The sequence below is a fragment of the Nerophis ophidion genome, linkage group LG25, assembly GCF_033978795.1.
Source record: "Nerophis ophidion isolate RoL-2023_Sa linkage group LG25, RoL_Noph_v1.0, whole genome shotgun sequence".
In the NCBI taxonomy this organism is placed as follows: domain Eukaryota; kingdom Metazoa; phylum Chordata; class Actinopteri; order Syngnathiformes; family Syngnathidae; genus Nerophis; species Nerophis ophidion.
The window spans coordinates 23,568,483-23,593,858 of record NC_084635.1 but is presented as its reverse complement, the minus strand read 5'-3'; the positions used below and the strand labels follow the sequence as shown (position 1 = coordinate 23,593,858).

Below are 25,376 nucleotides of genomic sequence, written 5' to 3'. Positions count from 1 at the left end.
TGTGCCATTTATTGTTTTAACTCTCAAAATAAATATACATTTTAAAATTTCTGTCTGTTTTCTTGTTTAAGTCGGATAATATCCCAGCAAGCATAAAACAATGATACAACATTGATTATACATACATGTCCTTTAATTGACTTTGACATAAGGTTGCAAAAATAGTTTTATTTGTAAATTGAGACATTTTAAAATGTCTGTCTGTTTTGTTCATTAAACGTGAAAACAGACGCCGAATAATATCCTAGCAAGCATAAAACATTGATACATACATACATACATATATATATATGTGTGTGTGTGTATAGACGTGTATATGTATATATATATATGTGTGTGTGTATATATGGATATATATTATATATTTATATGTGTGTATGTGTATATAAATTTACATGTATGTTTATATGTATATATACATATATGTATATAAACATATATACATATGTATATATATATATATATATTATATGTGTGTGTGTGTATATATGGATGTATATTATATATCTATATGTGTGTATGTGTATATGTATGTGTATATAAATATACATGTATGTTTATATGTATATATGTATATATACATATATGTATATAAACATATATATATATATATATATATATATATATATATATTTATATATATATATATATATATATATATATATATATATATATATATATATATATATCTCGGTAGCTTCACAGTGCCCTCTTTTATTGTGATAAAAGTGACCGGAAGTAGTACAATGTTGTTCTGCGTAGTGATAGTAGCTTAACAGTGGTCTGAAGATGGCGACGTTCAGTCGCTCTGCGCTGCTGCTGCTGCTGCTATCATCCATGTGTCTCAGCGACGTTGGAACTGTCTTCGGCTTGAAAGCTGCCAGCGGTCCCGCCCTGCCTCCCAACCCCGCCGTCCTTAGAGCCGCGGAACCACAAGCCAAAGATGCACCTGCCGCCGCCGCCGCCGTCGCTGGGGCCTCACAGTCTCGAAGGGCGACCGGTTGGAAGCTGTCTGAGGAGGAGGCCTGCAGAGGAGACCTGACCCGAATGTGCCCCAAACACACCTGGGCGAACAACCTGTCCGTGCTGGAGTGTCTCCAGGACCGCAGAGAGGTAAGGTGATGCTGGCCGTGATGTGACGCCTCGGTGCCTCATCCATTGCGGTCTGTTGTCAGCTCCACATTGACATGGAGGTGAAGCTGCTCCAGTAGTCTACTGTACACATCTGCTTATTACTTTACACGTCTGATTATAGTACTGTACTGGTCTGATTATAGTACTGTACATATCTGATTATAGTACTGTACATATCTGATTATAGTACTGTACTGGTCTGATTATAGTACTGTACATATCTGATTATAGTACTGTACATATCTGATTTTAGTACTGTACATACCTGATTATAGTACTGTACTGGTCTGATTATAGTACTGTACGTATCTGATTATAGTACTGTACCGGTCTGATTATAGTACTGTACTGGTCTGATTATAGTACTGTGCTGTGCTGGTCTGATTATAGTACTGTGCTGGTCTGATTATAGTACTGTACGTATCTGATTATAGTACTGTACCGGTCTGATTATAGTACTGTACTGGTCTGATTATAGTACCGTGCTGTGCTGGTCTGATTATAGTACTGTGCTGGTCTGATTATAGTACTGTACTGGTGTGATTATAGTACTGTGCTGGTCTGATTATAGTACTGTACATATCTGATTATAGTGCTGGACTGGTCTGATTGTAGTACTGTACCGGTCTGATTATAGTACTGTACACATCTGATTATAGTACTGTACCCGTCTCATTATAGTACTGTACCCGTCAGATTATAGTACTGTACCAGTCTGATTATAGTACTGTACCGGTCTGATTATAGTAGTGTACACATCTAATTATGGTACTGTACACATCCGCTTATTACTCTACACATCTGATTATAGTACTGTACTGGTTTGATTATAGTACTGTACCGGTCTGATTATAGTACTGTATTGGTCTGATTATAGTACTGTACACATCTGATTATAGTACTGTACTGGTCTGATTATAGTACTGTACTGGTCCGATTATAGTACAGTACACAACTGATTATAGTACTGTACTGGTCTGATTACAGTACTGCACACAACTGCTTCTTGCTGTACACGTCTGATTATAGTACTGTACTGGTCTGATTATAGTACTGTAAATATCTGATTATAGTGCTGTACACATCTGCTTATTACTGTACACATCTGATTATAGTACTGTACCGGTCTGATTATAGTATTGTACACATCTGCTTATTACTCTACACGTCTGATTATAGTCCTGTACTGGGCTGATTATAGTACTGTACACATCTGATTATAGTACTGTGCAGGTCTGATTGTAGTACTGTACACATCTGATTATAGCACTGTACAGGTCTGATTATTATACTGTACACATCTGCTTAGTACTGTACAAGTCTGATTATAATACTGTACACATTTTTAATTTTCCTGAAGGAATCAATAAAGTACTATCTATCTATCTATTTGATTATTATTCTGTATACATCTACTTAGTACAGTACACGTCTAATCTTAGTACTTTATACAGCTAATATAGTACTTTACACATCTAAATAGTACTTTACACATCTGATTTTAGTACTTTACACATCAAATTAGTACTTTACGCATCTGATTAGTACTTTACGCAAATCTGGGAACACCTACTTAGTGTAGGACAGGTGCATTGAGGCACTACTTTATTTAAAGTAGGGATGCAACTATACACAGAGTTTTCCCAAGATTGCTAAGATACCTATGATGGTGTGGGCGTGGTCACCATGATGTCATCATGTAATTTGCTGCGAGCTGGGATAGGCTCTAGCACCCCCCGACTGATGGATGGATGGATGGATAATATTCTTTAAAATAAAAATAAAAACTGTAAACATATGTTTAAAACCAAATCTGTGGTATTAATTAGTATTAAAATATAAATCATATTATATTACCATATTTTTCAGACTATAGGTAACACTGCCGATGAGCGAGTCTATTCAGGTCTTTTTCACACATAAGGCGGACCAAGCACGGACTATAAAGCGCATTAAAGTGGTCATATTATGATATGTGTTTTCTACATTTAAAACACTTCCTTAGAGTTTAGATAAAATGTCAGTATGTTTATTTGGTCAAAATGTTGCATATATTTCATAGACTATCTTTGAGCCGCTTTCTGAATGTCCATTCAGGTCGGATGCATCGTTTTGTGGGCGGCTCTATTTACGTGGCTCCACATTGACAGCGTCTTCTCCTCGTCATCTTTGTTGTACCACTAAATCATCCTCTCAGTGTGATACATACCTCAGTAAAAGGGTTTTAGTGCGATACATACTTTACAGCAGGGATGTCAAACTCAAATACAGAGTGGGCCAAAATCTAAAATTGAACAAATCCGCGGGCCAAGGTTGTACAAATTAACCTTTTAATAGGGACCCAAACAAGTTTTGCATTTAATATTGAACAAGGAAGGCTTATATAACTTTATAGTGACATGCAAAATCCAGTTTCAAATAATAATAATAATAATAAAAATATAAATGGCATATCAAATACAATTTTAATAGAAATTGAATGCCCCTTTTCTATTTGCAGCCTTCTGAGGTAAAAATCAAAATAAACTTTTTCCACAAACTAATAATATATTTGAAAATAAAATAACAACAATGAATTAATCAAACATTCAAGCCTTGGAGTAGCAAGAGAGTCAATAAAACTTTAATCATGGCTCAGTTTGCTACACTGATTTGCTTTAACACTGAATATGGAACAGTCAACGCTTATTATAACTTAATAGTGCAAAATCAACTTTCAAAAAACAAAAAAACAAACGAAAAAACATCAATGGTATATTAAATACAATTTGAATCACAAATGTAATGCCTCTTTTCTATTTGCAGCCTTCTGAGGTTAATATCAACATTAACTTTTGCCACAGGCTAATAAATTTGAAAATAAAATAAAAATAACAATTAGGTGGGCGGGATTTGGTGGTAGCAAGGTGGGGTGAATATTGTAGCGTCCCGGAAGAGTTAGTGCTGCAAGGGTTCTGGGTATTTGTTCTGTTGTGTTTATGTTGTGTTACGGTGCGGATGTTCTCCCAAAACGTGTTTGTCATACTTGTTTGGTGTGGGTTCACAGTGTTGCGCATATTTGTAACAGTGTTAAAGTTGTTTATACGGCCGCCCTCAGTGTGACCTGTATGGGTGTTGACCATGTATGAAGTGCATTCACTTGTGTGTGTGTGTGTGTGTGTGTGTGTGTGTGTGTGTGTGTGTGTGTGTGTGTGTGTGAAAGCCGCTTATATTATGTGACTTGGCCGGCACGCTGTTAATATGGGGGAAAAGAGAAAGTGACGACAGGTTGTAGAGGACGCTAAAGGCATGCCCCCAATATTGTTGTCCTGGTGGAAATCGAGGGAAATTTGGGAGAATGATTGCCCCGGGAGATTTTCCGGAGGGGCACTGAACTTCAGGAGTCTCCCGGGAAAATCAGGTCAATGCGGTGTTACAGTACAATACCGGCGGACCAGCTCTAATGTTAATTTGATATTGCCTCAAGGGCCAAATAAAATTACACGGCGGGCCAAATTTGGCGCACGGGCAAGAGTTTGACACCCATGCTTTACAGTAAGGGAACAAAATCCCAAGACATAACACTGTTTATCTTTATAGTGTTCAGGATTTTTCAAATAAGACACAGATGACTACAAACTGCTGGCAGCTAATTATCAGAAAAATACAATTCTCAAATAAAATAAAAAAGAAGAATATAGAAGTAGAAGGCTTCACGGTGGCAGAGGGGTTAGTGCGTCTGCCTCACAATACGAAAGTCCTGCAGTCCTGGGTTCAAATCCAGGCTCGGGATCTTTCTGTGTGGAGTTTGCATGTTCTCCCCGTGAATGCGTGGGTTCCCTCCGGGTACTCCGGTTTCCTCTCACCTCCAAAGACATGCACCTGGGGATAGGTTGATTGGCAACACTAAAAATTGGCCCGAGTGTGTGAATGTGAGTGTGAATGTTGTCTGTCAATCTGTGTTGGCCCTGCGATCAGGTGGCGACTTGTCCAGGGTGTACCCCGCCTTCCACCCGATTGTAGCTGAGATAGGCGCCAGCGCCCCCCGCGACCCCGAAAGGGAATAAGCGGTAGAAAATGGATGGATGGATGGATAGACGTAGAAAACAGAACCAATGATGTATACATTTTGTGCATTTAAAATCGGTCAAAAAACTGTTATATAGACCAGTGATGGTCAAATTATGGTACACTAGTCATAGTGGTGTATACAGAGAGCATGGCCAAATAAACAACAGGCGCCATGACTGTTACCAATGAGATGAGTGGCTATGCCCGGACGCATGCAAATGCTGTCGTTTTGACGTTAGTTTTGCTGACAAAATAAACCAAAATAATACGTCTATATATAGTTCTAAACATACCAGCTCCAGCTCATACACGTACAAAACCCGTGTCCATTTGAGTTGGGAAATTGTGTTAGAGGTAAATAAAAACAGAATACAATGATTTGTATTCAATTGAATGCACTACAAAGACAAGATATTTGATGTTAAAACTCATAACCTTAATTTTTTTTGCAAATAATAATTAACTTAGAATTTCATGGCTGCCAAAAGTAGTTGGGAAAGGGTATGTTCACCGCTGTATTACATCACTTTTTCTTTTAACAACACTCAATAAACGTTTGGGAACAGAGGAAACTAATTGTTGAAGCTTTGAAATTGGAATTCTTTCCCATTCTTGTTTTATGTAAAGCTTCAGTCATTCAACAGCATTTTTGATGGGAGACAGGTCTGGACTGCAGGCGGGCCAGGAAAGTACCTGCACTCTTTTTTTACAAAGCCACGCTGTTGTAACACGTGCTGAATGGGGCCTGGCATTGTCTTGCTGAAATAAGCAGGGGCGTTCATGAAAAAAGACGGTGCTTAGATGGCAGCAGATGTTGTTCCAAAACCTGTATGTACCTTTCAGCATTAATGGTGCCTTCACAGATGTGTAAGTTACCCCTGCCTTGGGCACTAATGCACCCCCATACCATCCCAGATGCTGGCTTTTCAACTTTGCATCGATAATAAAGAATATATGTAGAATATATTAATATTGTTCATGTATTATATATTATATATATATGATATATTATATGTATTATATTATTTATTATTATCATTGTTTATTGTGAGCGAACTGTGGTGCTGAATTTCCCCCAGGGATCAATAAAGTACATTCTATTCTATTCTATTCTATTCTATTATTATTTTATTATACACTGTTGTAACATGTGGCTTGGCATTGTCTTGCTGAAATAAGCACGGACGTCCATGCTTATTATGTTGCTTGGATGACAACATATGTTGCTCCAAAACCTGTATGGACCATTCAGCATTAATGGTGCCTTCACAGATGTGAAAAGTTACCCATGCCTTGGGCACTAATGCACTCCCATACCATCACAGATGCTGGCTTTTCAACTTTGCGTCAGTAACAGTCTGGATGGTTCGCTTCCCCTTTGGTCTGGATGACACGATGTCGAATATTTCCAAAAACAATTTGAAATGTGGACTAGTCAGACCACAGAACACTTTTTCCCCTTTGCATCAGTCCATCTTAGATGATCTCGGACCCAGAGAAGCTGGCGGCGTTTCTGGATGTTGTTGATAAATGGCTTTTGCTTTGCATAGTAGAGCTTTAACTTGCACTTACAGATGTAGCGATGAACTGTATTTAGTGACAGTGGTTTTATGAAGTGTTCCTGAGCCAATGTGGTGATATATTTTAGAGATTGATGTCGGTTTTTGATACAGTGCCGTCTGAGGGATCTAAAGTCACGGTCATTCAATGTTGGTTACGTGGAGTGATTTCTCCAGATTCTCTGAACCTTTTGATATATTATGGACCGTAGATGTTGAAATTCCTAAATTTCTTGCAATTGCACTTTGAGAAACGTTGTTCTTAAACTGTTTGACTATTTGCTCAAGCAGTTGTGGACAAAGGAGTGTACCTCGCCCCATCCTTTCTTGTGAAAGACTGAGCCTTTTTGGGGAAGCAGTTTTTATACCCAATGATGGCACCCACCTGTTCCCAATAAGCCTGCACACCTGTGGGATGTTTCAAATAAGTGTTTGATGAGCATTCCTCAACTTTATCATTATTTATTGCCGCCTTTCCCAAGTTCTTTATCACGTGTTGCTGGCATCGAATTCTAAAGTTAATGATTATTTGCAAAAAAAAAAAAGTTTATCAGTTTGAACATCAAATATGTTGTCTTTGTAGCATATTCAACTGAATATGGGTTGAAAATTATTTGCAAATCATTGTATTCTGTTAATATTTACATCTAACCCAATTTCCCAACTCATATGGAAATTGAGTTTGTACTAATATATGCTGTATGAGCTTTGCTTTACAGGTGAAAAAGAAAATGAGTTTAATATTTTTCATAATAGGGCTGGGCATTTATAGGATCATGATCGATGATCGTGATACATTTCAGGTCAATCAGCTGTTAGCATATTAAATCAAACGTGGCAAAAATGGCCGAGACAATAGCTAGTCAGAGTCAACTTTTTCCCGTTCCGCTTTTGTGACAAGGTGCCAGAAAAGTACACAGAATTATGAATAAGAACAGAATGACTGATCTGGAAGCAAAACGGGCAGCTGAAGGCAGTGAAATAAATGTCAGCTGACACTTGAAGTTATTGAAGGTCCTATGATATCTGCTAGGGTTGCACGATTTTCAGATAAAAAAACTTAAAAAAAGATTCTTCTGCCAAAAATTGTGATTGCTATTGATTTGTGACTTTTAGATTTGATACATTTAAATGCATGGAATTGCTAAAATGATGAGTAAAGAAAGTCTTGTTACGTTTAGACTGTCAATCAACAATTGTCCCAAGTTGTCATTTATTGGAACAATATGCAATAAACTACTTGAAAAAAATATTTTTTTTATGCGGACAATATCCTGTTACGGCTTAAACACAGAACACACACTGTGGAAAATGTTGCCTCTCATGCCTCGCTAGTAGATTTGTGGCTCTCTCGGGGCTCTCGCAGCGCTCCCACGGCTCTTTTGCAAAGCAGAAGGTACTGGGTTCAAATCTCGGTCAGAGGTGATGTAGCAAGGATATGATTTTTGTTTTACTTTAAGATGAGGTGTACAATCTTTTCTCATTTAGAGCATTCTATACATTGAATATGCTAAAACCACACCAATGTAAGAAAGTACGGTATATGATAACCTATCTGCACAGAAAATATTCACTTGCAAAGCCAAATACTGTCATATTTAATGTACAGTATCGCATTAATATTACATACATTTTTAATTGGCCAGAGCCAATTAAAACATTATTTTGGACACCAGTTCTGTAAGAGAAATCGCTGATCACATTTTCGTTAAATAACTATCCATCCATCCATTTCCTACCGCTTGTTCCTTTTTGGGGTCGCGGGCGGCGCTGGCGCCTATTTCAGCTACAATCGGGCGGAAGGCGGGGTACGCCCTGGACAAGTCGCCACCTCATCGCAGGGCCAACACAGATAGACAGACAACATTCGCACTCACATTCACACACTAGGGCCAATTTAGTGTTGCCAATCAACCTATCCCCAGGTGCATGTCTTTGGAAATAACTACTGTACAAAAAAATCAAAATGGTAAAGTAGAATTAAAAGTGAGTGGTGTGCTAAAATCATCGTCGCTATGTCAGCATAAAAACATCAACCAGAGTAAAGTACAAAACGGTCACCTGATTTACTGGAATATAAATACAGCTTTTACGACATGCTGCTTACGTGTGACATTATTGGTGCAATTCTGAGCAAGCACGGGTTTGTCAGATAGAAAGCAAGAGAGAAAAGGTTGGACTCTAATGATGTTACAAGTAGATGCTGACTCATGATTACATTTTTGTTTTATGAAAGTTATTTCTAAGGTTGTCCCAATCCCATACTGATATCAGATATTGGCAAATAAAAAAACAATTGGTATTGAATGGTATCGGATTGCTACAATCGGGCGGAAGGCGGGGTACACCCTGGACAAGTTGCCACCTCATCGCAGGGCCAACACAGATAGACAGACAAAATTCACAGTCACATTCACACACTAGGGCCAATTTAGTGTCGCCAATCAACCTATCCAAGATAGGCGCCAGCGCCCCCAGCTACCCCAAAGCGAATAAGCGGTAGGAAATGGATGGATGGATGGGTATCGGCTTGCATTTAAAATCTCCAATCAGCTCTCATACAAACAGTCCTGCATTACGTTTACTAGTGCAAGGTTGGACAGTCAGTTAACATATAAATGTACTCCAATAAGCACACAAGATCGGTCTTTTATGTCATTTTACTGAAGTCATTTAAAACAGGTATTCATGGTTGGCTATAGGAACATCCCTGCTTATTTCAGCAAGACAATGCCAAGCCACGTGTTACAACAGCGTGGCTTTGTAGTAAAAGAGTGCGGGTACTTTTCTGGCCTGCCTGCAGTCCAGACCTGTCTCCCATCGGAAATGTGTGGCGCAATATGAAGCGTAAAATACGACAGCGGAGACCCCGGACTGTTGAACGACTAAAGCTCTATATTAAACAAGAATGGGAGAGGATTCCACTTTCAAAGCTTCAACAATTAGTTCCCTCAGTTCCCCAAAGTTTATTGGGTGTTGTTAAAAGAAAAGGTGATGTAACACAGTGGGGAACATGCCCTTTCCCAACTACTTTGGCCCGTGTTGCAGACATGAAATTCTAAGTTAATTATTTGAAAAAAAAAACAAAGTTTATGAGTTTGAACATCAAATATCTTGTCTTTGTAGTGCATTCAATTGAATATGGGTTGAAAAGGATTTGCAAATCATTGTATTCCGTTTATATTTACATCTAACGCAATTTCCCAACTCATATGGAAACAGGGTTTGTACGTCTCTGTGAGAAGGAGAGACAACAAAGAGTTAGAAATGCCTGTAGTGTAATGCCCGCAGCTAAAAGCAACTGCGTGAGAACGTATACTCGAATATCACGATATAGTTATTTTCTATATCGCACAGAGACAAACCCGTGATATACCAACTATATCGATATATCGCCCATCCCTACCTACTACTGTTCTAAGTAATTTCACCTGATCAAACATTTTCTAACATTTCACACTGCACAACACCACACTACACTACACATGGTAAAGGTAAAAGTAAAAGTATGTACTATGATTTGTGCTGATAGTGTGTTGGGTTAATATCGGTATCAGCCAATACTCAAAGCTCCAATATTGGTATTATATTGGTAATGAAGTTGTATTGAGACACCTATAGGTATTTAGGAATTCCGCGGGTAATTAAAAAGCAGTAATAGTCATTAAATCGATTTCGCAAAAATAAAGGCTTTAAATGGCATTAAAAAGCATAACATTTGATGTCCAGAGCATTAAAGACATTTAAATTTATGCAATTAGCTAATCACAAATCCTCGGTTAAAGTCGGGCAGCAGTTAACAGTGCCACATTTCTCTGACATGACCAACAAACAAATATTACTGCCACCACAACTGGCAGCTGCTGCTACCACTACAGAAAAAAGAAAACACATTTTCAGATTAAACAGTCTTGTGAGCCAATTCTATTTCCCCAGAGGGTAACCGTAATGTAAAGGGAGGGAAGTCCGGGGAGAATGTGCAAACTCCACAGAGAAAAACCCCAAGCAGGGCTCGTCCCCAGGACCTGAGTATTGTAAGGCACACGCACTAACCCCTGGCCCACCCAGCACGGTGGACCAGTGGTTGGGTCGAGGGGGAGGAGTTGCAGCCCCGCTTTACCGTGTATCTCTTGCTTGGTATACTTGCTCGCCCCGGTATAAACTATTTGTTTGCCTAACAGAACTGCTATTGCGACATCCAGCGGACACATTTAGAACAGCAGTTTTTTTAATTTACAAATGCAGCTCAATTTTACACTTAGCAAACTCAGCCTAAGCAGGGAAGCCCAGACTTCCCTCTCCCCAGCCACTTCTTCCAGCTCCTCCCCGGGGATCCCGAGGTGTTCCCAGACCCGTCGGGAGAGCTAGTCTTCCCAACGTGTCCTGGGTCTTCCCCGTGGCCTCCTACCGGTCGGACATGCTCCAAACATCTCCTGAGGGAGGTGTTCGGGTGGCATCATGACTAGATGCCCGAACCACCTCAAAGTAAAGCCGCTGCTCCTCTACATCGAGAGGAGCAGCGGCTTTACTTTGAGCTTCTACCGGATGACAGAGCTTCTCACCCATCGTCTTGTATTTTCGGTCATAACCCAAAGCTCATGACCATAGGTGAGGATGGGAACGTAGAATGCATAAAATGATATACATTGAGTCTATTAGAGTTCTAAAAATTCTAGGAGTTAATCAATAATCAATAAAATATATTTTTAAACACATCCTCACTAGGAAGAAAAAATGGGCAGCACTATGGAACAGGGGTTAGTACATATGCCTCACAATACGAAGGTCCTGAGTTGTCCTTGGTTCAATCCCGGGCTCGGGATCTTTCTGTGTGGAGTTTGCATGTTCTCCACGTGACTGCGTGGGTTCCCTCCGGGTACTCCGGCTTCCTCCCACCTCTAAAGACATGCACCTGGGGATAGGTTGATTGACAACACTAAATGGTCCCTAGTGTGTGAATGTGAGTGTGAATGTTGTCTGCCTATCTGTTGTATTGGCCCTGCGATGCGGTGGCGACTTGTCCAGGGTGTACACCGCCTTCCGCCCGAATGCAGCTGAGATAGGCTCCAGCCACCCCCTGCGACTCCGAACGGGACAAGCGGTAGTAAATGGATGGATGGATGGACATCCTCACTAAATGCTTGTTTGTTATTTTAGAAAAATAGGTTTTATTGTTTTATTGTTTGTTGTTATTGCTGGTATTTTAAATGTTCCTTTTTTTACATAAAAAATATGCTTGTTTTATTTTGCACTTTGCACTTGTCCTTACTTTTGAATAGACAAAAGTGTAAGTTATTTAAATTTGTGTAACAGCCTAATGAGCAGCGTGGTTACAGCATAAATAAATATTTATGAACAAATAAGTCATCTTTGTTGTCAGTAAGCACATGCCTAAAAATATCTCAAGATGAATTTAAAAGTTGATGGCTGAATGATGAACAAAGCGTCTGTTTGTGTCATTCTCACCATTTCTGGGTTTAAATTGGACGTCATCGAGGACCAACTTGTCGGAATACGTTCCTAGCCTTCTTCTGTCCAGGTGGGAGGCATTATTCATGATCGACAATAAACTTCCAGGGAGCAAGGAAGTGAGGAAACAGCAGATCACACCATGATTGTAAACATAGGGGACACACGGTGGTAGTCACGTCACCGCTATAAATAGTTTGTCTGCGTTAGCACTTATAATAACAATATCACTAATACTTGATTAATATGCAATAAAAATTAAAATAGACTATTGTTAGCGGATTTTGGGTGGTTATTTCTTGGATTTCATGGGCGGAAAAGAGGACCTCCCATTGGCTATGCTGTTAGCTGACTTAATTTTATGTTTATTTACGAGTTAGAATGCACAGTCATCTGTCGTCATAATGATTGTGAATGATAAGCAAAATGTTTTATAAAGTGAAGTCGCCCTTTAACCAAGAATACAGTGGAGGCGAACTTGGTAGCTTCCTTAGACCCGTATTTTGTTTCCGCAGGTAGGATGGAGCAGCATTTGGGCCGTATAGCTAGGTTGGTAGAGTGGCCGTGCCAGCAACTTGAGGGTTCCAGGTTCGATCCCTGCTTCCGCCATCCTAGTCACTGCCGTTTTGTCCTTGGGCAAGACACTTTACCCGCCTGCTCCCATTGCCACCCACACTGGTTTAAATGTAACTTAGAAATTGGGTTTCACTATGTAAAGCGCTTTGAGTCACTAGAGAAAAAGCGCTATATAAATATAATTCACTTCACTTCACATTTTTACTGCAAAGATAGAAACTGTAATGTCGGCTTTACACTTTTGATGGCAGGTGTTTGGAAGCACAGTTTGTTTTGAAATATAAAGTGTTTCTCGCGTTCCTGACGGTCGTTTTTATTCTTTACACTATGCTCACACCAGCCAGCGGCCATCTCTTAAAATTCTCGGTTGCCGTGTAGGTCAATCCAGTGACGAAAGTGAGATGTCACAGTGAAGATTGATAACAGGTCATTTTTAGGTCTATGTTTTTAATGCCTGGCAATCGACCCACAACACCTCCGCGATCGACAGGTTGTTTACGATCGACCAATTGATGAGCCCTTGTTATAAATGGAATATCTGTTTGGGTTTGGTCAAATGCAATATGCATCGCCAAACAATTTGGTAAATTTGGCCATTTTTATATTCATTGGAGGATTTAATTTATAACTGTTTTTTAACAAAAACGTTTGACTTCTGCTTTTTTGTATGTGTCTGCAGGAAACTGACATTGCTCCTGCTTGTAACCATGTAAGTACATACAGTAACTCATTTATCTTTACCTTGCAAAAGTATTTAACTGAATAAATGCATAAGCATCACTGTTGCAATGTATTGTTTAATTGATGCACACTTGCTACCCACTATCAATCATCAATCAATCAATCAATCAATGTTTATTTATACAGCCCTAAATCACAAATGTCTCAAAGGACTGTACAAACCACTACGACTACAACAGCCTCGGAAGAACCCACATAAGGGCAAGGAAAACTCACACCCAGTGGGTACACCTTTTTGGGCCACACATCGATAATTACGAAAACATTAAATGATTCTAATAAAAATCTTTGATGAGGCCAGATTGATTACTCATTGTGTGCTGGAGGTGACCAAATCAAGGGCTTCTACATCGTAGAAGATCCTAAACTTCCCCTGATTTCACTGGAGCTCACTGGGCAAACAAACATGGGGTCAATTTTTACGTGAACTTTTCTTCTTCAGAAGAAGACATTCCACGTGCCGCCCGCATCAAATGCATTGCAAATATTCCGCAAGGAAGGAAAAAAAAAACGGCTTCAATACTACATGATTGCCACACTCTTGCACACATTAATAGATGTAAATAAGGACATAAACATATGCCTACCCTAAAGAGAAATGGGTTCCACCGAAAAAAACATGATTAATTTTCTTCTGTTTGCTAGGGCCTCTGTCAGTCATGGCTTCTGAGATTAATTTTTATTTTTCTACTTTATTCTCCATTATTCCCTCCTTCTTCTTTTCATCAGCTTCTTTGGAACTATAAACTTAATCTGACCACGGACCCAAAGTTTGAGTCAGTGGCTGTAGAGGTTTGCAAGAGCACCATCACCGAGGTGAGTGTCCCCCACACTGTGTTATATTCTGTAAAGTATTTATGGCACCAAAATATGTTATTGGAGCTCTGCAAGAAACCAATTGCGCCACTTCATGGGTGTCAAAAATGCAGCATGGGGGGTCATTTGCAGGCCATTTTTTGTGGCATGTATCAATACAACATTAATGGGTAAACAACAGAACAAAAATACATACTGTAATGTGAGTTTATGCTAGTAAGTCAAAGGTTTTTCTAAAAATATATACAGATATAACTTCTGAGCAAGTTTTATTGGTTATGGCCCTTTTTATAAATGGAAAAAGACCATCTTTATAACATTTTGTGGAAAATGTTTTTGACACCGCTGCTCCGTATAGTTAACATGGACACCAATTCTCTGTGTTTCTTCTCTCTGGCAAACTACTGTTTTTTAACAAATTCCCTTGTCTAATTGACTAACTCATACACCAATAAATATTATTCATCCAGATCATTATATTTTCAGGACATCGTTAAGTTTGTCTTAGAAGACAGTTTGCTTCTCATCCAATCTCATAAATGAGAAAGGGCATCTCTACTTTTACTCTAGTCCAGTGGTTCTTAACCTTGTTGGAGGTACCAAACCCCACCAGTTTCATATGCGCATTCACCGAAAAAAATATATATATATATTTTTTTCAAATTCAAGACAAAGTTATAGGTTTTTGGTAACACTCTAGTATGGGGAACATATTCTAAGTAACAAAGACTTAATTTAAAGTTATTTGGACACTAGCGTAACATATTCTAAGTAATAAAGACTTCATTTAGAGTCACCTGGTTAGGGTCAGGGTTAGACGGTTTGGGTTATAATAAGGCCATTCCGAATAAGTACTTAATAATGACTAGTTAAGAGCCGATATGTTACTAATTTGCATGTTAATAAGCAACTAATTAATGGTGTATATGTTCCCCATACTAAAGTGTTACCATGTTTTTTTACTGGTGCACAAAATGAACCATCCAAGAAAAAAACCTTGTTCAAACAACAAAAGCAACACAGTGCATAAACTCACAACATATTACACACTTGCAAATCCGTAAGCTGTTGCCGTATCCGTAATACGCCGATAGGGAGAAGTTTTTATTTACACGATGAGTCGGGTGTGTTTTGACCTCCGCCGAACCCCTGAGGCCGGCTCACCGAACCCCTAGGCTTCGATCGAATCCAGGTTAAGAACTACTGCTCTAGTCTGACCCTCAGCATGAACTCACTTCATGCTCCACCCTAGAAAGACTGCACCTGTCGTTGAGCATGAACCTAAGCATGAATTGATAGGACTAAAGAGGACAACCCTAGTCTGACTATCTAGAAATGTCAAGACAGTTCTTTTCAACCTGAACAGGGAGTAAGTAATCTATGGGGACAATTGTCTGTGCATTGAATCGATCCCATCTGGACTGTTCAGGTTGTCTAAAAAGACATTTTGTCTCTCATCAATAGGACAACCATCGTCTGACTATCTCATCCTTTCAGTTAATGCTTAAGTTCATGCTCAATGACTAGATAGCATAGTTTTAGTCAGACGAAGGTAAAGTCATCAGTTCATGATCAACTCTAGACAGACTAGGACAACCCGAGTGAGACTAAACTTGCCCTATCTACGAGAGGTTAAAGGTCTTCTTTGACAACCTGAACTGTAGGGATGGGATCGATTCAGTACACTGGGAATTGTGCCCATGTTATACAGTACTTCACTGCTGCTCAGGGTGAAGTGAATTGGCTTAAAACAGTTGTTTAATATGCTGTGGTTTTCTTCACTGAATGATGTAATATTTACGAAAGTATGCAGTTTTTCTTGAGGGAAACGATCATTACTTTCCAAACTTAGTCTTTCTTTCACTTTTCTCTTCATGTTTAATATCTAAAGCTGAAGGAGTGCAATGAAGAGGAGCGTGGGAGGGGCTATCTTGTGTCGTGTCTTGTAGATCACCGTGGCAACATCAGCGAGTACCAGTGCAACCAATACATCACCAAGATGACTAGTATTATTTTTAGTGACTACAGACTGATATGTGGATTCATGGACAAATGCAAAGAAGACATCAATAACCTACGCTGTGGCAGCATCAATATAGGACACAAGGTGACCTGTACAGAAGTCCAGCTTTGGTGTTGTTTTGAATGCTATTATTGAATCTTGTTTCCTGTTGTTGCAACTTCAGGACATCCACTCGCAGGGGGAAGTAATTGCTTGTCTGGAAAAGGCACTTGTGGGGGAGGCGGAACAACAAAAGGGAGTTCATCCAATCAAAGAGGAGTGTCAAAGAGCCATTCTGCGGGTGGCAGAGCTGTCATCAGATGACTTTCACCTCGATCGACATCTCTACTTCTCCTGCCGAGATGACCGCGAGAGATTCTGCCAGAATGTAAGAAGTGTTTCTTAACAATTGACAGTACCAATGAATATTCTACAAACCCCGTTTCGGAATACAATGATTTGCAAATCCTTTTCAACCCATAATGCGCCACACATTTTCGATGAGAGACATTCTGGACTGCAGGCGGGCCAGGAAAGTACCCGCACTTTTTTACTACGAGTCCACGCTGTTGTAACATGTGGCTTGGCATTGTTTTGTGTGAAATAAGCAGGGGCGTCCATGATAACGTTGCTTGGATGACAGCATATGTTGCTCCAAAACGTGTATGGACCATTCAGCATTAATGGTGCCGTCACAGATGTGTAAGTTACCCATGCCTTGGGCACTAATGCACCCCCATACCATCACAGATGATGGCTTTTGAAATTTGCGCCTATAACAATCCGGATGGTTATTTTCCTCTTTGTTCCGGAGGACACCATGTCCACAGTTTCCAAATACAATTCTAAATGTGGACTCGTCAGACCACAGAACACTTCACCACTTTGGATCAGTCCATTTTAGATGAGCTCAGGCACAGCGAAGCCGGCGGCGTTCCTCGGAGTTGTTGATAAATGGCTTTCGCTTTGTATAGCGGGGTTTTAACTTGCACTTACAGATGTAGCGACCAACTGTAGTTACTGACAGTGGTTTTATGAATGTTCCTGAGCCCATGTGGTGATATCCTTTACACGCGGATGTCGTTTTTTTATGCAGTACCGCTTGAGGGGTCAAAGGTCCATAATATCATCGCTTACGTGCAGTGATTTCTCCAGATTCTCTAAACCTTTTGCTGATTTTACGGACCATAGATGGTAAAATCCCTAAATTCCTTGCAATAGCTCGTTGAGAAATGTTGTTCTAAAACTGTTCGACAATTTGCTTACAAATTGGTGACCGTCGCCCCATCCTTGTTTGTGAATTACTTAGCATTTCATGGAAGCTGTTTTTATACCCAATCATGGGACCCACCTGTTCCCAATTAGCCTGCACACCTGTAGGATGTTCCAAATTAGCGTTTGATGAGCATTCCTCAACAAACACACGGTGATTCCTTGTTTAAAATTCATGGAGTTGAAACTTTCCTATGGATCACAGCGAGACATGTATCCCGACCACTTGTCAACCAGCAGGTTTCGGTGAAAAAATTGTGGTTAAAAAGTCGCTTCCTACCGGAGATCAGCTGAGCTTGCGCCTCCCGTACAGCTGCCGTCGACTTCCCAGAGACACTGCGTGTCAACACACGGCCGTGGGCGTACACTTCCGACTATCAGGTTTTCCGACTAAAACACTAGCAACACAAAAGAAAGATAAGGGATTTCCCAGAATTATCCTAGTAAATGTCTCTAAAAACATATGAATCCGTCTCAATGCAACGCGATTGCAATCGCATTTTTTATTTTATTTTTTCTAGTCCGTCGCTATCAATATCCTCAAACACAAATCTTTCATCCTCGCTCAAATTAATGGGGAAATTGTGGTTTTCTCGGTCCGAATAGCACTTTTTGTTGGAGGCTCCCATGATAAACAATGTGAATATGTGAGGAGCCATCAGCGGGTGACGTCATCGTCTGTGACTTCCGGTAGAGGCAGGGCTTTTCTCCAGTTGTGAACTTAATCGTGGATGTTCTCTACTAAATCCTTTCAGCAAAAATATGGCAATATCGCGAAATGATCAAGTATGACACATAGAATGGACCTGCTATCCCCGTTTAAATAGGAAAATCTCATTTCAGTAGGCCTTTAAAGACTTGCTGCAGTAAAAATACCACTTCTTCGATAAAATCTTAGATATGCTTGATGAACTCCTCCGCAGCAGCTTTGTCGGAGCTACCAGCCCGGCGATAGCACACCACACCACACCACTGTGAATGCCCTGGTCCTCTTTTCAAATCACTCATTGCTCACTTTATATTGTTCTTCTGTGCTGGTGCCAGCATGGTCACCTCTGGACATTAAGTCACCATATAATTGGCGAGCCTTCTCACAAATGCTATCACCTGCCAGCTGCTTTTCATCTATTCACACGAGCAACAGTTTTTCAACCTGGTTTTGCACTTTTTCTCCATCTTTGCAAATATATTTTACTTCTTTGGCAAAGTCAGCAACCATATAACCGTTCTTCTTGTTTACTTTTTATATTCTACAACCCCAAACATGTATTTTTCAAAGCCTGCAGTGAAGAGGAAGGTTAGTGGTGAGCAAAGACAATTCCAGGAAAAGTGGGAAATGCAAGATTTCTTTATTGAGCACAGGAGCACCCCGACGTGTCTTATTTGCACAGAAAAAGTTGCGGTGCATAAGGAATACAATTTGAAATGTCATTATACAACTAGACATGCTGAGGAGTATGCAACATTTTTTTTAAGAAATCTTTTCTTGCGGCCCAGCCTCACCCAGACTCTGCATCCAGTGGCCCCCAGGTGAATTGAGTTTGAGACCCCTGATTTAGACCAATTAAGTAAAATCTTGTCGTTTCCTGCAGCACTTCTGATGATCTCTTGTGGCCCACTAATCTGCCTCAGCCCACTAGTTTGGAAGAACTGTTGTTTAGTCTGTCAAGGCAATATCAATTGATCAATCAATGATTATTTATATAGCACTAAATCACTTGTGTCTCAAAGGGCTGCACAAACCACAAAGACATCCTCTGTAGAGCCCACATAAGGGCAAGGAAAACTCACACCCAGTGGGACGTCGGTGACAATGATGACTATGAGAAACCTTGGAGAGGACCGCATATGTGGGCAACCCCCCCCCCTAGGGGACCGAAAGCAATGGATGTTGAGCGGGTCTAACATGATACTGTGAAATAGCCCAGAAAGGCAACATATGATGTTTTATACTGTCCAAAATGATCATCCCACTTCCATTGTCTGTCTTCTAGATCCAAGCAGGAGAAGGGAAAGTCTATAAGTGTCTGTTCAACCACAAGTTTGAAGAGGCCATGTCAGAAAAGGTGTGCCCATCTCAACTCCCATATCTTGTCTGTGCTTTGACATTCACAGAAAATATTTTTCTTTTTCCCTCTAAAGTGCAGAGACGCACTAACTACCCGCCAGAAGCTGATCTCTCAAGACTATAGGGTCAGTTACTCTCTTGCTAAAGCCTGTAAGCTGGACCTCAAGAAGCATCGCTGCAGCCTGGACAGCAACCTGCCACGAGCTCGCGAGGCCCGACTCTCATACCTCCTACTGTGTTTGGAGGCTGCCATGCACAGAGGTTGGTTTTAACACCTCAGATTACCTCAATGACTGAGCTTAAAGGGTACCTGCACTTCTTATGGAATTTTGCCTATCGTTCACAATCATTATAAGAGACAACAAGACAAACATTTATTTAATTTTTTTCGCTTTCTAACATAAAAATTGGCTCGTTCTTGGTGACTAGCTATGCAGCTAATGGGAGAAATCAATTCTACCCCTAAATCACTTTGAAAATGCATTCAAAACCTGTCAATACTTCATTTGTCTTCCGTAACCTGGATAAAAACCAAGCTGTAGTGACATTGTTATTGTAAGAGCAAACATCGAGGAACGATTTAACTATCGTACTAACAAATGGGCGTGCTACGGTATTAGCCGTAGAAGCTAACTACAGCAAGACATAAAATAGCTTCTACAACAACACGAAATGCGTTTGTGTTTGTAATGCACAACACTGTGATAAGACACCAATCTTTACAGACTGAAAAACAAAGAATCATATTACATTATCTGTAAAGTATTAGCCCGCATTTCATGTTTCGTTTGTACACAACTAACCAGACAGCGTATGTACTGTAGTTGTAATAACATGCAGGACGTCTGTCCAGTGGGAGCTTCACAAACCACGTTAAACCCAGATTCCGATCTAACGAAGGTCTTAACTCATTCTCTTTCTATGCCACATCAATGTGGAATGCACTCCAAACAGGTGTAAAAGTGAGTGCATCTCTATCCTCCTTCAAAACCGCACTAAAATAATACCTCCAGGCAACTTTAACCCTTTACTAACACCCTCCCCCCTTCACATCCCCTCTCCTCGGATTGTAAATAACCAAATTTAAATAATCAATTTTATTTCTAATGTATATACTTGTTCTTATGCTATCTGAACTCACAATGTTCTCTGCTCGCTGTACATATCCTACTAAGTCAGACCTACACGGTTTCAATGTCCATTGCTCTGATGATGCAATTGTTGATGACTGAAGTGCTGATATCAACCAAAACCTCCTCATCCCACTCCCCTGATTGTAAATAATGTAAATAAATCAATGTATATAATCTGATGATGAACCTGTGTGATGACTGTATTATGTTAATAGTATATATTTGTACCATGAATTGATTAACGTGGACCCCGACTTAAACAAGTTGAAAAACTTATTTGGGTGTTACCATTTAGTGGTCAATTGTATGGAATACGTACTGAACTGTGCAATCTACTAATAAAAATGTCAATCAATCAGTCAATCAATCAATCAAACATGCTGCGTGTATCATTATCAATATAAAGTGTGACTTACTGGGAATAAGCGGTAGGAAATGGATGGATGGATGGACTTACTGTACTTATGGACAGTTGTCTGTTTGGTCCAGCTGGCCAGGGACGTTTTTTCCGGTTAATTATGGGGAAGCACGCCATTTATGTCGAAATAGCTTCGCTTCAAGTTCAAGTTCCACAATTTGCAGTTTCAAATCACTTTCACCTCACTCTATTGGCTTCCGTCTTCTCCAGCGCCACACTTTTCCTTCGTGCTGGCTTCTAGAAGCAGTAGTTCATCTTTTATAAATTCAGATTTTAAAAAATAAGGTTGTGACTCCTTATAGTCTCCCATGATTAGAACACACGTAAGCGTTTTGTATCCGGGAGTATGAACACACATTGTCGGATGTGCGCTGCTATGGAAACGGGAATAAATGTGCCGAAGAATTAGTTCCGGCATTGATTAAGATGATCAAAATAGAGTAAATATTGGACATATTAAATATTATAATGACTGTGCCGGTTACTACATTATATATAGACTTGCAATGTGTATACAAAACGTTGATGGAGGGTTTTGAAGTTGTTTTGAAGGGCTATAAAGGCTACAACACTGACTCCCAATAGCTGCATCTTCCAAGCGTCTTTCATCGTCTTTAAAGGGGAACATTATCACAATTTCAGAAGGGTTAAAACCAATAAAAATCAGTTCCCAGTGGCTTATTTTATTTTTCAAAGTTTTTTTCAAAATTTTACCCATCCCGGAATATCCCTTAAAAAAGCTTTAAAGTGCCTGATTTTCGCTATCTGTGAAGCCACCGTCCATTTTCCTGTGATGTCATCCAGTGATGCCAATACGGATAGCACAGCAAGATATAGCGACATTAGCTCGGATTCAGACACGGATTTCAGTGGCTTAAGCGATTCAACAGATTACGCATGTATTGAAACGGATCGTTGGCGTATGGAGGCAGATAGCGAAAACAAAATTGAAGAAGAAATTGAAGCTATTGAGCGAATAGCTATTGACGCTATTTGGCCCTGTCTGCCTTAGCATCGCCGGTAAAATTTGCAGACCAACGATCGGAAGTTTCGCATCTTGTGACACTGGATCAACTTAAATACGTCGATTGGTAAGTGTTTGTTTGGCATTAAATGTGGGTAGAGGGAAACGCTGGATGAAAATATAGTTTCAAATGTACATACAGGTAGCCTAAATAGCATGTTAGCATCGATTAGCTGGCAGTCATGCCGCGACCAAATATGTCTGATAGTCAGTAACATCAACAAAACTCACCTTTGTGATTTATTTGACTTTACCTTTGGGAATGCATCTGCTTTGAGTGTCGCAGGATATCCAGACATTCTTATCATCTCTGTGCCATCTCTGTCGTAGCATCGCCGGTAAAAACCAAACGAGAGACTTTCGCATCTCTTGACACTGGAGCAAGTTAAATCCGTCGATTGCTAAGTGATTGTTTGGCATTAAATGTGGGTGGAGGGAAAGGCTAGACGTAAATATAGCTACAAATGAGGCATAATGCTGCATTATGTACACACAGCTAGCCTAAATAGCATGTTAGCATCGATTAGCATGCCGTGCTAATCGATGCACAGTCTACGTAAATCAACTTGAATCCGTCCCTGATCGTGTTGTTACACCCTCCGACAACACACCGACGAGGCATGATGTCTCCAAGGTACCGGAAAACAGTCGAAAAAACGGAAAATAGCAGAGCTGATTTGACTCGTGTGATGTTGTAGGGAAAAATGGCGTTGAGTACCGATGTTACGTCACGTTCTGACGTCGTCGCTCATAAAGGGATAAACAGAAAGGCGTTTAATTTGCCAATATTCACCCATTTAGAGTTCGGAAATCGGTTAAAAAAATATATGGTCTTTTTTCTGCAACATCAAGGTATATATTGACGCTTACATAGGTCTGGTGATAATGTTCCTCTTTAACATTTTTAACTTTTTCGTTCTACCTGTTTTATTGCACTTTCTGTGTCTTTGTTAGTTTTAGTTTGGTATTTTTAGAATGTGCCGGGACACAAATGGCCTTCTGGCCGTGCTTTGGGCACCCTTAGTTTAGAGCAGTGGTCCCCAACCACCGGGCCGCAGAATTTTTTTTTTATAAAAAAAAAAAATATTATTATTATTATTTTTTTTATTTTTTATTAAATCAACACAAAAAACACAATATACACTTACAAATAGTGCACCAACAGCAAAAAACTCCCCTTTTCATGACAAAGAAGAAAAAAAAAAAAAGAAAAAAAAGGACACCCCCCCGGACCGCGGGACAAATTATTAAGCGTTGACCGGTCCGCGGATACAAAAAGGTTGGGGACCACTGGTTTAGAATATCAATAATAGACCTTTTTACGGTTTTTGTCATTAACCACAGTTTTTCCCCACTGGCAAGGGTCTTGGTCTTGGTAATCCTTGTGATCTACTGTAGTCTGAATCTTACCCACGGTCAGATGTGCTCTGATCTGATCCTGAACAGTAGTAAAAATTAATGGATGTTTGGAATTTTGTATTACTTTCACTACAGCTCAAGAATAATGATGGTGAACGAGAAGTACATGGCCACATTTTTAATAATCTCCCCATTGCTCCATGTCTTTTAGCAAGATACTGATATAATGATGTAAATGAGCTTCAGTGGTAACATATGCCTGCAAAAATATGTGAAAGCTTGAGTGCCTTGCAGGTTAAAAAAAAGCTCTATATACCGTATTTTTCAGAGTAGGAATATAAGTTGCTCCGGAGTATAAGTCGCTCCTGCCGAAAATGCATAATAAAGAAGGGAAAAAAACAGATATAATTCGCACCGGCGTATAAGTCGCATTTTTGGGAGAAATTTATTTGATAAAACCCAACACCAAGAATAGACATTTGAAAGGCAATTTAAAATAAATAAAGAATAGTAAACAACAGGCTGAATAAGTGTACGTTATATGACGCATAAATAACCAACTGAGAAGGTGCCTGGTATGTTAACGTAACATATTATGGTAAGAGTCATTCAAATAACTATAACATATAGAACATGCTATACGTTTACCAAACAATCTGCCACTCCTAATCGATAAATCCCATGAAATCTTATACGTCTAGTCTCTTACGCGAATGAGCTAAATAATATTATTTGATATTTTACGGTAATGTGTTAATAATTTCACACATAAGTCGCTCCTGAGTATAAGTCGCACCTCTGGCCGAACTAAGAAAAAAACTGCGACTTATAGTCCGAAAAATATGGTAAGTAAAACCCAACTAATTAGAATAATTAATTCTGTACATAAAGAGAACCTCTCTAGTTATTTGAGCGTTGCAGAATAAGTCGTAGACATGTGTTTCTACACTAAGAAAGGAATTCACTTTTGTTATTTTTACATTTGTACCCTTTATTACAGACCTGGGCAAAATAAGGCCCGGGGGCCAAATGCGGCCTGTTAAGCTTTCCAATCTGGGCCGCCGGACATACCCAAATAATTTTTGTTCGATCTTTAAGATGGAAACCGTAGCTGCCATTATGATGTGCAGTGATGTTTTCTAATGACTGTAAGTCTTGAACTATACAAAGTATTTCAGTGGTTGGAATATGCGCTTTTGCACGATATAATAGTTACTATGGTAATTAATTAGTTACTATGTTAAGTCACGGCAGCCGAGACGAGGCACCAAGCAGTGGGGGTGGGGAGCGTTTCCACAGAGTGTCAGCCTGAAATGTTGGTGTCAGGGACAGACGTGGAAGGAGATTTTCACTACAGAGTTCTAAAGCTTAGTTATACATCAGATTTTACATTGTATTTTTACCCTTTGCGTTCATACCCTTGTCGCATATTTGTCGCGTTTTGCTTGATTGCAAAATATGTCGATCGAGAGGGGGTGTCAATATTCAGTGTTTTATCATTCATAGAAAAATTTTAAATTCCATTCCGTTTTTTAAGGCGGTCTGTCAAAACGTTTTTAGACTTTAATCAGACATTATTGTGAGGTTTTGTATTAGAAACACTAATACAAAACCTCACAATAATGTCTGATTAAAAATTCTAAAAATAGATATACCGGCCCTCAGACACATTTCTTTCTCTAAATTTGCCCCCCGGGTCAAAATAATTACCCAGGCCTGCTTTATTATGTTTCCGAAGTGTAAGACAGACTCTTC

The 25,376-nt window shown here is 39.7% G+C and overlaps 1 protein-coding gene across 1 annotated transcript in view; it reads left to right on the top strand.

The window, feature by feature from the left end:
* The first annotated feature begins 751 nt into the window (after positions 1–751).
* The window catches only part of LOC133542901 (Golgi apparatus protein 1-like), an 86,203-nt gene continuing 61,578 nt past the window's right edge, over positions 752–25,376 (top strand). The window contains exons 1-7 of the mRNA XM_061887153.1: positions 752–1,113; positions 13,468–13,497; positions 14,259–14,345; positions 16,237–16,452; positions 16,532–16,735; positions 19,614–19,685; positions 19,762–19,948. Of these exons, the coding sequence (XP_061743137.1) occupies positions 790–1,113; positions 13,468–13,497; positions 14,259–14,345; positions 16,237–16,452; positions 16,532–16,735; positions 19,614–19,685; positions 19,762–19,948 (1,120 nt within the window). The 5' untranslated portion in view covers positions 752–789. The remainder of the gene's footprint in view (positions 1,114–13,467; positions 13,498–14,258; positions 14,346–16,236; positions 16,453–16,531; positions 16,736–19,613; positions 19,686–19,761; positions 19,949–25,376) is intronic.